Source organism: Pempheris klunzingeri, chromosome 17, assembly GCF_042242105.1.
Source record: "Pempheris klunzingeri isolate RE-2024b chromosome 17, fPemKlu1.hap1, whole genome shotgun sequence".
Classification (NCBI taxonomy): domain Eukaryota; kingdom Metazoa; phylum Chordata; class Actinopteri; order Acropomatiformes; family Pempheridae; genus Pempheris; species Pempheris klunzingeri.
The window spans coordinates 16,547,145-16,565,572 of NC_092028.1; the positions used below are offsets into that span (position 1 = coordinate 16,547,145).

The 18,428-nt window shown below is 41.1% G+C and overlaps 1 protein-coding gene across 1 annotated transcript in view; it reads left to right on the forward strand.

Annotated features, from left to right (window-relative positions):
* The window catches only part of prkcab (protein kinase C, alpha, b), a 91,175-nt gene that overhangs the window by 70,537 nt on the left and 2,210 nt on the right, over positions 1-18,428 (forward strand). Inside the window, exons 6-17 of the mRNA XM_070847267.1 lie at positions 4,751-4,907; positions 5,044-5,178; positions 5,777-5,870; positions 8,083-8,112; positions 11,295-11,435; positions 11,552-11,725; positions 12,371-12,462; positions 12,966-13,028; positions 13,630-13,768; positions 15,255-15,335; positions 16,788-16,895; positions 17,714-17,854. Of these exons, the coding sequence (XP_070703368.1) occupies positions 4,751-4,907; positions 5,044-5,178; positions 5,777-5,870; positions 8,083-8,112; positions 11,295-11,435; positions 11,552-11,725; positions 12,371-12,462; positions 12,966-13,028; positions 13,630-13,768; positions 15,255-15,335; positions 16,788-16,895; positions 17,714-17,854 (1,355 nt within the window). The remainder of the gene's footprint in view (positions 1-4,750; positions 4,908-5,043; positions 5,179-5,776; positions 5,871-8,082; positions 8,113-11,294; positions 11,436-11,551; positions 11,726-12,370; positions 12,463-12,965; positions 13,029-13,629; positions 13,769-15,254; positions 15,336-16,787; positions 16,896-17,713; positions 17,855-18,428) is intronic.

Here is an 18,428-nt window from a genome sequence, read left to right on the forward strand (position 1 = left end):
TACCTGCCTAGCCATACAATGTATCATTAAACACTACCGTTAGCTCATTAAGCTAATATTAGCTTGATGAGTTGGTTGAAAATGCCGACTTTTTACTGCCTCCAGCTGATTTTAACATCTTAACAAAAACTCCTTAAAAGGGTCTTAATTAAGCACATGATGGCTACATACATGATGTCATGCTAACAGACTTGGACTAAGGCTGCATGTCTCAGGCAAACAGTTTTCTTCACCCATATGTGGTCCATTATTTTTGGCTTGTGAAAGAAAAGAAATGGTAAGTCAACTGCAGACATGGATTTTCTTTTGATGTGCTGCATATTATTGTTGTATATTGTTCAGCTTTTGGCTGTTGACTTAGCAGATCTTATTATCCCGCTAGTCTTTTTAAATAATTAACTTTCTGACTGAAGCAAATAGTGCTCAATGAATTTAGTTTTACAAGAATGTGGGTGGATTTTACAAAAACCCAAAGCAGCACTCATGCCTCTGTAAAGAGTGCGATTTTTTCTGAATTTCCTCATTTTTGCGTTTCCTTAAACAAAAGTGAATGCATATCTTAAGGTCATTTTGGTTCTCCTTCTCCCTCCGCTGTCTGTGTGACGTCTGTGTTCAGATGGCTGGCAGTGTACTGCAGGGATCCATCCAGCTCCCGTTCGGCCATGCAGCTTTCCCCTAGATTATCAGGCATTCATTGGTTGCACATGGCATTGTTATGCAACAACACATTTGAATTTCAAAGTCTTTTCGGGAGATTACACTGACGGCCCATTGCAGCCTGGGATCCAAATGATATGTCATTTATAGCTGAGGCATAATTTTCATTAAGCAGACATTCACTCCAGATACAGAAGACAGCATGGATGTGTGTTTCATCTCTTTTGTCTCTTTCACAGTATGTTTACGCTTCCAAATATCATAAGAATATCATAGGAGATGGTTTTCATCTCAAATTTCAGCTGAGACACGCAGTGTTTTTTTCTAATATGTGGGAGCATTAAGTGCAGGGAATAACACTCAGCACAGAAATTATGTGAGATATAAGTCAGTCATCAGCTGTATTAAAGAAGTGGGCGTAGATGCCCAGTCTGAAGTGAAGTCAAGTGCCTTAAATCTGCAAACTTCTAATGGACTCAGCTGGTTGCAAAAAGAAGGTAGAATGTATTGAAATCTATGAGAAAATGACCCTACTTGATCTATTACCTCAGTAAATACTTTCCCAATGAGTTTATGGTCTCAATCACTTACTTTAAGTCTTCTTCAATGTAGCATGATGTTCATTAAGTTATGTTCCCATTTAGAGTAAAACAGACTATAAAGCAGGGTATGCTTTAGGGCAGGACCACCATGTGACTAATGAGTCACATGGTGACTTCTGGCTCCAAACAAACAAGATGGCGACGGCCAAAATGCCAGACCCGAGGCTTCAAAACGGTCAAACCGGCAAACTCAAGGCTTCAATATGGCGGCCATCACAATGACTACGTCCGCGTCTTTTATACATACAATAAATAACCATTTTATAGGAGAAAGAGCTTGAACTTTTGTTATTCATTATCTCTCAACCACAAAAGTGTCACTTCTGTGTGCCCCAGTGCATGATGGTTGCAGAGAGGATGCATGCCGCTGATGCATGTCTGCGTGACATAAACAGCAGCCTCGTTTCAGTGGTAGTGAATTGGTAAATTATCTAAATGAGGTAACAGACACATAATATATGTCAGCCTTTTCTGTCTATATCATGTCTGTTTTATGCCAAGTAAGTCATGGAGACAACATGCACCCGCACGCACACGCACTCCAATTTTATTGGTAACCACCTCATAAGGAGCGAGGGGAGGGAGGATACAAAAGGAAAGCAGCTCTTGTTGTATCTAAGCAACAACAGACAGCAGAGATGGTCCTTGATCACTGCTGATGATGATGTTTCATTGTGTGTGTGTGTGTGTGTGTGTGTGTGTGTATGAGAGAGAGGGGGGGGACAGAGAGAGAGAGAGACAGAGAGAGCACATGTACACACAAATGCATTTACTGTGTATGTAACTTGCACATACACGTTGACCCATCCGTGATCGTCTATTTTTATACATTTTTTTGTTTAAACCTTGTGTGTGTGTGTGTGTGTGTGTGCGCGTGTGTGTGTGTGTGTGTGTGTGTGTGTGTGTGCGTGTGTGTGTGTGTGTGCGTGCATGTGTGTGTGTGTGTGTCTACAGGCTTGTTGAAGTTGCTTTGGCGTTGTTTGGCGCCAGCGTTGCCATGGAAGTGACTGATGCCTTTAACGCTGCCACAGCCAGCAGAGGGGAGGATTTAGATGAGAACGTGGGATGCTGAGATTTTCCTTCAGCTCCTCGTACATTTGTTTTTGTGTGTGTGATGAGTGTGTGTGTGTGACTTTGTGTAACAGAGACGAAGGGGGGGATTTCTGTATCTTAGCATTTTTATTGGGTAAGGAGTGAACTATGAGGCTGAAGCAACACATTCATGAACAAGGTAAAAGCTTCTGACACTGGGCTTAATCTGTCAGATACTCAAACTCAGACTGAGAGAGCTACACTGCCCTCTACTGCATGAAAGTGGAATAGCATGAAAAGTATGAAGAGAAGATCTAGAAATATGATATCACCACCTCACTATCCTTCATGGGTTTTTTTTTTGTAAGTTGCTTTGTTACTTTAAGTTGAATTTTTAGTTTAATTCAAAGCACAACACATTCATGTTTCTGCCATGAACGTATGCTCTCAGTCTCTTTTTCTCCTTCTTGCTTCTTTCTGCACACGGGGTTGAAGGTGAAGATTTAGAGTTTAAGTCGTGTATTATTTGTTGAACAGTGTTTGCTAAAGTAACTCCCACAGACCTAAACATTGACCACAGATGAAAATCCAGTGTAGTACAGCAACTACTGATTAATTAGGCCTACTGTAGCAATGAATCTGAAGTTTAATGTGTTGATTTATTGATTCATTTGGTTCTTAAAATGCCCCAAAGAGAATAAATTCAATGCCATAAAAGACTGAGAGAAGCATCAAATATTCCTGTTTGAAAAGTGGAAAAACTTAAGAAAAACATTTGTTTTTCTTTGCTCTAAAATCCATATAATTCCTGTTTAACATTCTGCTATTGCTTCAGCTGTTATCCAATAAATATCAGACCTTATCTTGTTTTTGTCTCTGTTTCATCATTATTTTATCCTGCCTGTGCATTTTTTTCCTCAAATCATGTTGGCTGTCAAACCTTACTGTCACATCCAGCGAAGGAACAGCTAAATGTCAAAATAACGCTGATTAAATCTCACAAAAACAGAACTAAATGAGCTGCGGTGACTCTAAATGACATTTCCTTTCTAATGTTTGCCTATGCTTTGTATTCAGCCCTGGAATATTTATGCTTTGGAGCGAAAATACATTACCGCTGTTTTAATGAAGAATCCCAGCGAACGTGTTCTCGTGTGAAAGTTCTCGCTGACTCTCTGAAACATTCAGATTAAAGCCATTTTCCTCCTGCTCTATGTCTGATTGCATTTAAATATGCAGAGTGGGGAGGGTGGAAGCTGCTAAACACAGTTTTAGAGGATCAGTGTGATCCTGTTTCTGCTCCCCGTCTGTTGTACTTTTGTTGTGGTTTAGTGTCTGGAAACTTAAGATTGATTTTCTTTGTCATGTAGCCTTTCTTTCTTTTTATTTATTGTGCGGTGTGTGACTGTCCTGTAGCTTACATTTCTTTGTGCGTTCGCATGATGTTGCTGAGTGGGGCAGTGGTGGAGTCGGCCCATTGGCCACTTACAGTAGATGTTGTCGCCATGGTGAAGGTGGCATGCTCACGCCACCCCGTCCCCCTGCTCCTGTTGCTATGTAACAGCACTCCTTTTTTTCCTACTTGTCAGTTATCGCACAGGGAAATGTCACGCCTCCCTCGCATTGTCTGCTCACTTACTGCCAAACCATGCGCACAAATGACACCAAGAGAGTACACTACGAGACATCCGTTCACTCCCTCCACTGAGGAGGGAGTCGTGTTATTATCACCTGACTTACTTACTTACTTTTTTGGTTTTGTTTACAACAGAATGTGGGAGACAGACTTTCAGGCGAGTAGCATTCCTTGTTTGGGTTGATTTTTACATTTGCGTGCGGCCTAACACCCACCAGTGTTATAATAATCCAGTTGGTGCTGTTTCACACTGTCAACTTCAAGGGAATTTTGACAGTATGTTTTGCTTTGCAGCACCTGTTATCAGCGCATGTGGTGTCTGATTTGATGAGCCATTAGCTGAGTAACTGAGGACAGAGATACTGAGTCTGTCTGTCTGTCTGTCTGTCTGTCTGTCTGTCTGTCTGTCTGTCTATCTATCTGTTTTCTGTTGTTAAGACTGTCAACTGTCAATAGTACTGATACCACATGTGAGTTTAGGTACAAACATACCTTCTTTAAGAAGCATAATCAAGATTAACAAAAGCATTTTTTTCATTTAACTTAATGAGAAGCTTAACTTTTGACTTGTTAAATGTTGCAACACAAACATTATAACAAGAACTTACCGAAAGACAACTTGCAAATAATATATATATCTACGTATGTAGCGCAGAGAGGTTTGCCGTCTGGCCCTGCAGTGACTTGCAGTGACTTACAATCTTCAGTCTCTGCCCATTTTAACCCCTGAGTCAGCGCCATGGAGTCTCTTTGTCTTTGGCTCGGAGCCCAAACACACTCATATGGTTACATTGTCCCTTTGTGTCTCCCTTCACTCTTCCAGTGGGTGAAGCCAGAAACCTGATTCCTATGGATCCGAACGGTTTATCAGACCCCTACGTTAAACTCAAGCTCACCCCCGACCCAAAGAATGAGACCAAACAGAAGACCAGGACCATCCGTTCCTCCCTCAACCCCTGCTGGAACGAGTCCTTCACCTTGTGAGTCATTTCATTTAACGACCAAAATAAAATGCATGTTCCCACAATGAAAGTTGATCTTTAGGAGACGTTTTGAGGACCTCTGTCATCACATATTGTTATTTTTCCCCCTGTGTGTGTGTGTGTGTGTGTTCAGTAAGCTGAAAGCATCAGATAAGGACCGCCGTCTGTCCATCGAGGTGTGGGATTGGGACCGAACCACCCGGAACGACTTCATGGGGTCCATGTCGTTTGGAGTGTCCGAGCTGATCAAAGCTCCCAACTGTGGATGGTACGTCACTGTTAAAGTTTTAGATTCCAAAGTTGTCCGATGCGCACATTTCTAGAGCTTAGTATTTCATGCTTTACATGCATGTAGAGTCTGGCTCCAGCGTCACAACCAGCATCACTGTACCTGACAACTAATCAAAAGTGCTGCAGTCATTTCCTCACCCCCTTGTCTTTGTCTGCCTGCTTTCTCTCACACTGGTAAACACACACTCACAGAGATGTTAAAGTCACCCTCCTGTGTTAGCATACCTGCTGCCACCCAGACTAAACCGAGCCTGATCGACTGCTGCTTTGAGTGCAGTTAGAAGCTCCGGGAAATACCGCAGCGTGGAAAAATGTTTGGCGTCGGCAGCTCGGAAACTACTGCAGCGCATCTTTGTGTGTTTGTCCGCTGTATATTCCAGGTCATTAGACAAGTGGACAGAGGATGTGTGCATTAGAAAGGAAGTAGAGTCAAGTTGCTAACAGGGAGCAGACCTGCAATCACTCACAGACAGCTGCTTATGATTAAAGAATTGGAGCAGAGATGTAAAGTTTTTTTTGCTGCATGGATTAAATGAAAATATATTTACTGTCCTCCATCTTTTCTTCTCTCTCAGGTTCAAGTTGCTGAACCAGGAGGAGGGAGAGTATTACAACGTCCCCATCCCCGAGGTGGACGACGTCAACCTGGAGCTCCGACAGAAGTTTGAGGTGAGGACAGAGAGGGAGGTTGCCTCGGGTTATAAAATGTGTAGCATTCAATAGAAGCGTAAGTAGTTTTTCTTTGTCGCACACGTCTATTGTACACACTCACTTCTGCAAAATGTGTCCCTCTCTCCTGTCACCATGGTAACCCTGTCCTGTGCTTTTCACCCTGTGTGCCAGAGAGGGAGATCGCTTTATCCTGATATTAAAGTAAATACTCTTTTCTTTTTTATTAAAAAAGTTTTTAAAAGAAAGCCTGTATATATATATATATATATATATATATATATATAGAACAAGCTTTCAGCTGACAATTGTCAGTTGATGTTCCCAAGAGCCTCGTGTGAGAAGTGTAACTGCAGGTAATAATTTAGGCCGGTGCAGGCAGGTGTCTGAAAAAGGCAAGAAAAAAAGCATAGACTGTATGTAAGAAGTGGACATGGTTTCTGGCCCGCTGTTGTTTTGAAGCCTCAAGTATAGCTGTTCAGTCTACCATCGTGGTTTTTAGGAGGCAAAAGTGACGTGACGAAGACACTCTGGTTGGTTAGTCACAGTGTATTCAACCCCCTGCTCGTCTGTTTTGTACATCATGCTGTGTTGAAGAAGAACAAATCATTAGGAAAATGTTTACTGAGGTAATCAATAAAGTGACAAGTTGGATCATTTTCTTATAGACTTCCATTCATTCTGACCTCTTTTTGCAACCTTTAGAAAGAATGCACATTTAAGGCACTTGCACACTGGCTTCACTTTTCAGACCCAGATGCCACGTCCACTTCTTTGATACAGTCTATGGAAAAAAGCCTGAATTTGAAAAATGCAGCCCTCTTCTTGCACCTCTCTCCCCCAAAGCACCTCCCACCAGACGAGCACGGCCAAACGCTCAGACCACTTGAATAACAATATGCCCACCCCAGCTGTAATAACACTGTCAGTAGGAACAGCTATGGACAGCATCCAGTGCGGCCAAGGCAATAAAGGACGGACTATTTTCCAGAAAGCCCAATCTTAACCCAAAAGCAGTTATTTGGATGTCTAAATTAGATTAGCACCAAAGGTCATTGCTTAAATAATCAATTACAACTTTTCCATTGCAGAGTTACTACTAGGTTCAATCTGCAAGTCAGCATGGATGGAAAACACATCTGAGAATTAATACAGAAGAAGAAATCATGTAGGTGGTCTAAATAAGATAAAGCTGTTGTGATTTTGCAGTATTTCCTCGCCCTTAATAAACTCTGATGTAAAACTCGTCTCTGCCACTTCTACAATGACAGCCTGTAGGTAAAACAGTATTAACAGCTGTTTTGTCTTATTTTTTCTTAATATGGAGGACCACATTAGTCATTTTGCATGTTTTATCCAATTTACTTTATATGTGTCCATCACATGCGGTTTTTTAACCTTCCTGGCAGTCAGTGATTGCAGAGACTGTTAAGTTGTTGATAGAGGTGTATACTGAGTTTGCGCTCTGTTAAGTGAAGCAATAATGTAACTCTGGCTAAAATACAAGTAAATATGTAGAGCTAAGTAAAAAAAACAAAAAAAAAACATTGATATTGTCCTTTAACCAGATCCAAGGAACTTCATTTTGACTAACTCGCCCTCAAGTGGTCGTTCTGTTTGCTGCAATGAGGTTTCTGTTACAGTCACATCTTTCAATAAAACTCATAACCTCTTCACATCTATATTATTAACGCGCAGGTAGAGGATGACCGTTATATTAAACATTGCAGTGTAAACAGGGGCAAAGACATAAGGAATTCACCTGAGAAGGAGGAGGAGGACGCAGCAAAGGGGCAGTTTTATTAAAGTCCAGCTCTGTGTGTTCTAATACCGAGTGTAAATATCATCTCCCTACAGCAGCCACTCAGACACTCAGTCTTGTTGTTTTTAATTTTCCGTTTCTCTCCGCACTGTACAACGCTGACCTTGACTTTCCTCCGAGGCTAGAGTCTTCACACAACTGCGCGGTTGCCGTGGAAACTGGGGCGAGATGCAGAGATGCAATCAGATGTGACAGAAAAAGGACTTATTCTGTTTTCTAGCCATGCCTTTGATGATTGTGTTGGATGTAGATAGATTATTGAAGCAGATCACCATCAGGTCTCTGTCCACATGTGTACTCTGTCACTTTATTTTTTCCAGCATAACACCCATGCACACTCCAGCAATAACCTTTGACCGCACTAATGAGTGAGTTTCTTCTTTCTTCTAGGCCTGCCAGTTAAATATCCACTATCTCAAGGTAGCTCTTCTGCCTGCTCGTCTCTGTTTCTCTCACTCTCAGCTTGCATCACTCTCACTTTACTTACTGGATTAGGATTGTTTGTGGATCTCTGCCGGGCTTCCACAAATCAATCTGATTTACTAACAAAGGCTCTCAACAGCATATAGTTGAACCAGCCAAATTTGCTTGCTGTTACACACACACTAAATCAAAGTGCTGTTCTTTTTCTAACTCCTCTCGCACACTAACTCCATCTTTCTTTCTGTTTCCGCTTTCACACAAGTAAACATGAAACTAAAGGGATTACATATCATTTTGATAAAAAGGAGAAATTCAGTCACGTTTTAAGGATTTTGCAGCACCTGCTGAGTGTGCCGCAAAGGTCAGATCACCAAAGTCTGACATTTGCAGCATTAGCATTTGGCTGTACAGCACAAACTGGAAAGCAGCTGGTGTTCCTCCAGCAGAAACGAGAGCAAAACGCATCATCCTCCTTGACCCCGGAGCATCAAAAACATTAACAGCCAAAGTTTTAGTATCATATGAACATAGAATTTGAATAAAAGCGCTGCATGTAACAGCTTTAACATATGTACTCCCTATGTTACACACAAACACCAGACAGCATTGTTGTTAGTAAATGAGTGGACCACCAGCCCTCTGGTGACCCCCACTGTCATTGGCCAAGAGAGCCTCACGCCTGCTCCTCATTGGCCATCAGCGTGGTCCACAGTCCGCCCTCTACTAGTCTGCCTCCGGTCTGGACTATAGAAGGCTGTTGGGACGTGAAGCATGGATGGACACTTATGCACAGCAACTGTGTGAACGAATGCACACACAGGCGGGTTCTTGGTGTGCTTGGTGTGCATGCCAAATCTCTCCACATGGTGGCAGTGTTATATTTACTATAAGACTGGCTGCATTGTATGTGTTTGAATACAACTTTGTTTTGCCACTCTGACTTAAATATTCCAACTTTTGTTTGTGTTGACACATTGTTGTTTTTTTTGTGTGAACTATTTATGTCTCATTTTTTTCACAGGCAAACAATCCTGTGTTATACACGTGTAGTTAATGTAAATTTACTGTATTATCAAAATACCACTAGATGTCTCTGCAAGGTCAGTGATGATAGAACAACTATTTAAACTGCAGATAAAGAGCACAGGATCACCACGTTATCACAGTTTTCCTGTGAACAAAACTTGACTGCGTGATAAAGGCAACAACAGTGAAATGATTTATGAAAAGTATTTATGAAACGTATGTGCGTTGTGTTGACATGCACAAAAATAACTCCAAGATTTAAGGCTCAAGATTCATGATGTTTAATGTCACTCCAGTTGTGCAACAACACTTTTGTGAAATTCTTTAGCGGGGAGCTCTGTTACAGAAAAAGAATTATAGGATAAGGGCAAAATATGAAAATGAAATAAAAGATATATATAGGTATATATACAAAAACTGTATACTATAAACTGGTATGGCAGCAATAAAAAGTATAAATGCATTAAAGATATATATAAGACCTAGAAATATAAAAATGTAGAAACAGCCTGATGTCAAATATAAAAGCAGAATAAAAGCAATAACAGTTGCTTATACAACCGTAAAAGGTGCTTACACAATCTCCACTCCTAAATTAGACATAAACATATCTATAAAACACAGTTAGACATGGACCAGACTTTCCAGCAGCACTCAAGTAGTGTTTATGTCAATAGTTCCCAACTTTTTTGGCTTGTGGTCCCTAAAATTGCAGTCATGTGAGGTATGAGGTTTCAGCAGTAAAACCAAAAACCAATTTTTCCTTTCTGAGCTTTTGAAGCATTTGAAGGCCTGGTGAGGTGAAGATATCTCGTATTTTACAACAAAAAAGAAAGAGAGAAAAGGGAAAAATTTTTCCTTTTCCCTTTAATCCTTTTGGGTTCCCTCAATCTGAACAAAATCCATCACACCTACATGTATGATCTCTGGATGTTAGACATCAGTGCTGCCAGGTGAAATGAATTAACTGCACTGATCTGCAGAGTGATCAGCAGCCCGGGTCAGAACGAGATCGACCACACTGTTTTCTCTGTAGCGACAGCAGACATACTAAGTTCATGTTTACATAACTCTGCTCTTAATTAACCCAGTCAGGTGGACATGTAGAGCCACTTAACCTCAGTCAAATATGTGACAATTATGTTGAGTACATCGCCACACTGATTCAAGACTAGAGAAATGGTTGGCCTGGCAACAGCCTCTGTGTGCCCCACCGGCCGCCTGTTTTCTCTGCTCTATCTGACAGAAACAGACGACCGCTGGAGCCATGATGGGAGCTGGCAGGGTCCTAATTGCCCTTTTTGTTCAAACACGCTTGGCAGGCCAGTCATTGTAACAACAGGGAACCTTGCAACGCTGGCACCCCCCCACTGACTGCCCACCTCACGATTTCCCATAATGCACCAGTAGAGAGATCCTGCTGAATATCTGAATAAAATCTGTGAGGGCGTTTGGCGTGTCGCTGGGGAAAAATACATGACAGAAATAGAGAAAGAATAGAGAAGCTTGATTTGATTCAGATTTGTGAATGTGCAGCTAAGTTTTCATATGATGGCGAGTGACGTCAGTGTGGCGCCTTGTGACAACACAATCGATGCTCAACAATTACAGAATTTATCATCATGTATTAAAATGTAAAATGTCCAGCATTAAAAACACAGTAAAAATATCATGAAAGGGTCATTTAGAACATTTAACCAATAACATTATTGTTTTAAAAGGAGGTTTAATGCAGGAGATTTAATTAATATAGTAATAATACACTCCTTTATGCTGCATTTGACTTTATTTCTTTATTTTCAGCCCATTTGGAGATAATTCTTATTACAATTTAAAATGATTTTGTGCTTGTCACATTACCACTTCCTAATGATGTAATGAAATAATTTGGCTGAGAAGCTGCAGAGCAACACACAATCCTACTGTGATTAATAGCAAGTAAGCACACTCATAGCAATATCTGACTCCAGACCAGCTGCTAGACACCCGTGTGACCACTGACTAAGTGCTCAAACCGTAGAACAGAAATGCTGTTGTTTCTTTTTATCACTATTTGCTAAACCATCAAACTATGTACATGAAATGTTTCTTACTGCACCCACTGCAGCAGGTAGATTATAATCTTGAATATGCTTCTTACTTTAATGCCACAGAAAGCCAAGCTGGGCCACGGTAAGAAAGTGATCACGCCGTCAGACCACCGTCGGTTCAGCCTGCCTTCAGGTAACATGGACCGGGTCCGACTGAGCGACTTCAACTTCCTGGCCCTGCTGGGGAAGGGCAGCTTTGGCAAGGTGAGACCATAACAAAGACCGTAATATATAAGCCATCAATCGTGTGCAAGGCTTCAAATATGGCCGCCAAAGAATGCCCGATGGTCAGAATATGTTTCCCGGCCTCTGACCTGCAGGTAATGCTGGCAGAGATGAAGTCAACAGAGGAGCTGTACGCCATCAAGATCCTGAAGAAAGACGTCGTGATCCAGGACGATGACGTTGAATGTACGATGGTGGAGAAGAGGGTCTTAGCCCAGAGAGACAAGCCGCCCTTCCTCACACAGCTGCACTCCTGCTTCCAGACTGTGGTGTGTGAAAACTTACATCGCAACCACAGTCAGGGTTATTTTTAACACTTTCTTCCTGCTCAGACACACAAGAAAATATCACTTTGCGTTACACAAAGGGCGCCATTGTGCTCCCTCTTCATTCACTTATCAGCTGTCTCTTCAATCCTGACATTTTAAGCCTGTGTGTGTGTGTGTGTGTGCGTGTGTGTGTGTGTGCCTGTCTACCATTACATCTGTATTTGCCGTACATTTATTCTCACTCTTTTGCCGGCGCCCCGTAGAGGAAATTGATACTGTGTTGAGACCACACTTGAATACGAAGTGTCCGGTGTGACGTCAACTCTGTGCGTAGACAGAGTGACTCAAGGTGTCTTTTTAAAAAAAATACATTTACTGATCAAAGCCTCCTGACTTATAATACAGATGTATGAGCAAGTCACTGCCACTGTACTGACAGAAGAGATCATGTCAGGCCTTTTTAATATCTTTTTTAATATTTAAGCCCATCGCCGTGCAGACTATTAAATCATGTGTGAATATTACACATGCTTTTTCATTCATGGCTCATCCTATGTAATGCTCTGCTGTTCTAGTAGAGCACACGTGCTGTACTTTTCTTTGTGTAGCATCTATTTAGAGCAATAACATCCTGTTTTTTTCCAGGATCGGCTGTACTTTGTGATGGAGTACATCAATGGGGGAGACCTTATGTATCATATTCAACGTATGGGCAAATTCAAGGAGCCACAAGCAGTGTAAGGATCCACAGTTTATCCACAGGCACATGTTTTGATGATAACAACGATATTCACCCACCAGATAGCTTAAATGGCCACTTTGAGTTAGTAGTATAGCTGACAAAGCTGACTGTGATCTCCATTTAAGTCCTAAAAGTCTAATATTTTGTGTGCAAACATGTATGGTAGGAGTACCCTTTAAACAGCACACAGGATGTCACGTCATTATGCATGTCAGAGTAAGATCTGACGGATTATTTTTATTAGGTAGTAATAGCAGAGTGATGGCAGGAAATGAAGGGGTAGGAGAGATGGTGAATGACATGCAAAGGTCCCCATCCAGAGGTGAACTGAGAGCGTTGCAGTTCCTGGTCTGTACTTTAAACCCTAGACAACCAGGTCACCCCAAGATTTATTTATTTTTATTCCTTAGGGCAAAGGGATTCTTGTGTATGGCTTTAATCTGTTAGACTTTATTTTGTGAAGTTGTGTATTTATCGTCGAATGTTCAATTTTTGCAGGTTTTATGCTGCAGAGATTGCTGTCGGTTTGTTTTTCTTGCACCGAAAGGGAATCATCTACAGGTGGGTGAGTCAGAGAGAAACCAGTTTTATGTAATGAAGCAACGCATTCACCTCAAATTCACTCACTGTTAATGGAAATAACAGCACGTTTACAGCAAAACATTTTACAATATATCAAGGAAATATCTATAGGAAAAGGTTGTAGACCGATAGAGAGGACAGGAAGACATGCTTGACAGGAGGTCATCCTGTTCCTCTTCAGTAAATCAGCTAAGGGCTCACATCCATTCATATCCCACTAGCCTTGTGTTTGGCAGCCTGACGCTACTTTGTGACAGATGTAGCTGCCAGAAGTGCTGAATGAGGGGAAGAAAATGAAGAATTGAGACACGAAACACAAACAGAGACGCAGAATGAAAAGTACGAGCAAAAAAAAAAAAGCGCAGGGGGAGCAGGATGAAGGGGGGGGGGGGATTCAGGCCAGAAAATTATTGTTTGTTTCCCAGCCAGTGATGTGTGCTGCACACAGATAAACTGCTCAGAGAGCTCTAGTCTGGACATAAACACTGACAGCAGCACACAACAAGTATGAAAGCAGTCACAAAGACAGAAAACTATGACTGTACAGCACACAAATGCTCACAGACCGTCTCTGCTGCAGGGATCTGAAGCTCGACAACGTGATGCTCGACTCCGAGGGTCACATCAAGATCGCTGACTTTGGCATGTGTAAGGAGAACATGTATGAAGGCATGACCACACGCACCTTCTGCGGCACCCCGGACTACATCGCACCAGAGGTGATTGTGACGAGTCTGTAGTGGGGAAACTGGGCTCCGATTACATTAAGGACAATACAACAAAAACTAAGTGGTAGCTGCGTTTTATTTGTAGGCTTTCTTGTGCTCTATGATGTGGTTTGAATTGAGGTTAACCAAACAGATCCACACAGTCCAACGTTTCACCACATGACCCGAGGGAGAGATCTCTGGTATTTGCTCTGTGCTGTATTATCCCGGTGCAGCGTACGGTGAATGCCTCTGGGCTTTAGGTTATTTGAGGATTGCAAATGTGAGCTTGTAGCTAGCAAATAGTGCCAATCAAATATCAGCAACATGTGGAAGTTGTGATTGAGTCTTTTGTGTGGTCAATATGTAATGTGATGCAATTACTTATGAATGTAAAATGTATATTTTTATTTCGATTTGGCCATTTGGTTCTTATCTACAGTATTTTTTCTCCTGTATTCTATTAATAAATAACAGGAAATATCAAGTCAGGGATGTTGGAAACTTCCCGTACAAGAATACACCACCAACAACATTTTAGACTTATTTCCACGGAGTAAAGAGCAGAGATGATTCACTCTGGGTAATGAGATGTTTGCTAGTATGTGTGTATATATTTCTGGGTGTATCTGTGCACTCCCATCTGCCTGCACTGACTCATGAGGGAGCTCATAGTCTCACAGGTGGGAGGTGAGGGAAGCCCTTGCTTCTACTTTCTCATAGGAAACTTCATCTAGGCAAGTCTTTTTCAAGACTCCCTGGGCTTTCCGTCCCTCCCAGCGAAAATAAATCAGATACAAGTTGATGAGCTTTTTTTTTCTTTCTTTTTTCTTTTTTTTCTGCTGGATATTGATGGATTTATAATGACTTCTAGTGGTCTAGCAGCTCTTCTGACTTCCATTTATGGCACCATAGCTCAAAACTGGTGCTGATTTGATCTGGAAATTGCTTTGGGTTTCATCCAGGCTAAGTATCCCAAAAAATAATATTTGACAGGGTGCGAATCCATAGCAGAATTATCAGATTAAGTATAACAGGAGAGAAGCATTAACACTTGCATATCATGTGTGAGTGTAGCTGCATTTCCATCTCTGTTAAAAGCGAGTTTAGCTTTTGCTTGTGTCTGCGTGATTATTATTATTGTGTGTGTGTGTGTGTGTGTGTAGACTGTGTGTGGGAGGAAGGTGTAGGCTGGCAAATTGGATGGTAGGAGAAAGCGCCTTTGTTATGGTGGCTCAAAATAGCTGACTGTGTTTAATGGTGGTTGATTTGGAGTTTAGATGGGAGAAACGCTGCTTTCAGCGCCACCGTTTGCAGTTCACTGATATCTTTACTGTAGCTCTCTGGGGTTGTATGTGACACTGCAGCTTTTATCTTCACCTGCCTGCAGTCAAACAGCAATGAAAGAACAGAGCTTGAAAATGATTCTGTCTGCAGAAATAATGCCACCTGTTATCACTGAACATGTTTTTTACATTTTTTATGTTTTTTGTCTCAGATTATCGCATACCAGCCTTATGGAAAATCAGTGGACTGGTGGGCTTATGGAGTTCTTCTGTATGAGATGCTGGCAGGACAGGTAATTATGTTTTATTGCACCAGTTGTGGTCTATAAGGATCTTTATTCAATTATCATCCTACATTTACTCCACAAAGTTGTTCTGTAATGCCAGTAACCAATTTAAGTCATTTATAAAGCAAAGACACAGAGTTTTTAAGTGTTGATCGGACAAAAAAAAGCAATCTGAGGACGTCACCTCGTGAAAAAACTCTGATTTTGTCTACATACTTATATTTCTCATTAAACATTTAATAGCGAGCAGATGCATTGATATTGAGAATAATTGCAGCCATATGAAGGATAGAAAAAAACTTTATGGACTAAATCAGTGTTTTCTAGACCTGGTCCTGGAAGCCCTCTGGCCTGTATGTGATGGGTGTTTCCCTGCTCCCACACGCGTGATTTAAATGAATGTGTCGTTATCTGGCGTCTGCAGAGCTTGATGACGAGCTGAACATTTGAATCAGGTGTGTTGGAGCAGGGAAACTTCTAAGGGAAACCGGGCTAAATGATTACTCAGTTAATCTAAAAAAATAACCAGCAGAATAATTGATAAACATTATTAGTTTCTGCCCCGTCCCTAATAGATAGGAGGCTCCAACAAGTTCCACTAATCAGTAAGAGAACATTGGAAATAAAATGCTAAAAAAGAATTTTCATTTATAACTTGCCGTGAATATACACTGTTGCCCATAAAGTTGGAATCTTCTCATGAAATGATTGTGACAATGTGATTTATTCTTGATAAATAAAGTGTATATCTTCTCAACTATTGATCAAACTCCTCCAAACAATTATTCCAACTTTATGGGCAACAGTGTATAATAATATAATGTAATATGATATTTAAGTAAGTATGATAAGTGTTGGCAGAATGGCAGAAAAACAGCAGTCTTAATATCCAGTGTACTAAAACAGCGACGTTTGCTTTTTCTGGGTCTTAAAAGGTGAAAAAAGACATTCACTACATAAAGGAAAGCAGTATTTTAGTAAGACTGTATATTTTTATCATGACCCTTGCTTATGACCAGCTTCAAAGATGATAATCTGTGCACAACAGGACAGGAAACCACAACAAAGAGTTGTTCTGACCGAAATATTGAGAAACTTTACAGTGCTTTTTTTTAAAGATTTCCAGTTTCCAGGCAACAGTTTAGACAGATATTGTTCTTAATGGAGATGGATCACACACATAAACACACAAAATAACAATTATAACCTACATGATAGAGAGCAAGATAGTGTTTTGATCCAAATCATTTTCAGTAGGGCTTATTTACAGCCCTAGAATATAGTGTTGTAATGTACATATGTGACACCCACAGCAGCTCCACCTTCACATGCTGAATTCATCACCTCAGTATCTTGTCAGGTTTCACAGAACAGCCCTCACACTGTGAGTTGCAGTCACACCTGACGTTTACCTGAACTCTGTGACACCGTTGTGACATCATTTGTCTTTCCCTTCAGCCGCCGTTCGATGGAGAGGATGAAGACGAGCTCTTCCAGTCCATCATGGAGCACAACGTGTCCTACCCCAAGTCCATGTCTAAAGAAGCCGTGTCCATCTGCAAGGGAGTGAGTAACAGTTTAAACAGCCACACATTATTATAATAATAATATTTTTTATTAACGCGCCGATGGTTTTAGTTTTCCATTTCATCACAGTAGTAAATCAGTTTACATGGTGCTCCAGCAAACTCAACACATTCAAGTCACAGATTTTCATGGCTTTCGAAAACGACCCATATTTTATCATCCATTTATCAGATGTTTGTTCCTCTCACACCTGGGCATCCTGTTGGTGACATCATCACAGTGGCGTGATCATGATTATTTACAAGGAAACAAGGAACAAGGAAATGAGTTTTCAGAGTCAATTTACACACCAGCGAAGATTCAATTAAGATCCAGACGCAGTCCGATCAAGTCTTTTAATAACATATCCCACCTTCATTTATCATGATATTACACCCTGTAGCTGCATGCAGCCACGAAAATTATCATTCATCATCTCGGAGCCTGTGACAAAAGAGATAATCTTGATGCCTCTTATTGTTTGCTTCACGTGTCATTTGCAAAAATGATTCATGGTCAAAATTAAAAGTGACAGCCGAATCAGAAATTGCAGCGTAATTTCCTGCAACCATTTAAAATCTGGATATGAGTGAAAACAGTTTGAGTGTCAGTCAGCTCTGCATAATGTTGTTGACGTGATAATGTGATATAATGCAGGTAAGAAGCAGAGATACAAAATTGGATTAGTGATGTAGAAGCTAGCTTCAGAGCTCTCTCTCCTGTCCATCTCTGCTTCACTATTTTTACCTTTTCTCTCCCTCAAGCAGATAACTGCCTCTGTCACGTCTTCTGATCCCTCCTCTTGTGTTTGTCACCAGCTGATGACCAAACACCCGTCAAAGCGTCTCGGCTGTGGCCCAGAGGGGGAGAGAGACATCAGGGAGCAGGCCTTCTTCAGACGCATCGACTGGGAACGCCTGGCAAACAGAGAGATCCAACCGCCATTTAAACCCAAAGTGGTGAGTGATACCGTGTGTGTGTGTGTGTGTGTGTGTGTGTGTGTGTGTACCGCACATGTGCTTAATGCAGATGTTTATGTCAATCAAAAAAGCATATCAAATTGACTGGCCAGTCATCCTCCATCATGTACATGAGATAACATATAGTTAAATTGGGCATTTTATAGAAAATCAGTTGAAAAACTGATCAGTTAAACTAATTTTATCTAACTAAACAGATGCAAAAATCATATAAAACTCTGACATAAAACATCCTTATTTACTATTTTTTATCTCGTCATATCACCCATAACATGTCAATCAATCAATCAATCAATCTTTATTTATATAGCGCCAATTCACAACAGCATTATCTCAAGACGTTTTACAGAAAGAGCAGGTCTAGACCAAACTCTTTAATTAGAGAGAGACCCAACGATTCAGGAATTCAAAATTAAGGATTCAAGAATTCCTACATGAGCAGCATCAGATATTATATTGAGCAACAGTGGCAGGAAAAACTCCCCTTTAAAGGGAAGAAACCTCGAACAGACCCAGGCTCAATGTGGGCGGCTTCTGTAGGGGTCTACGTTGG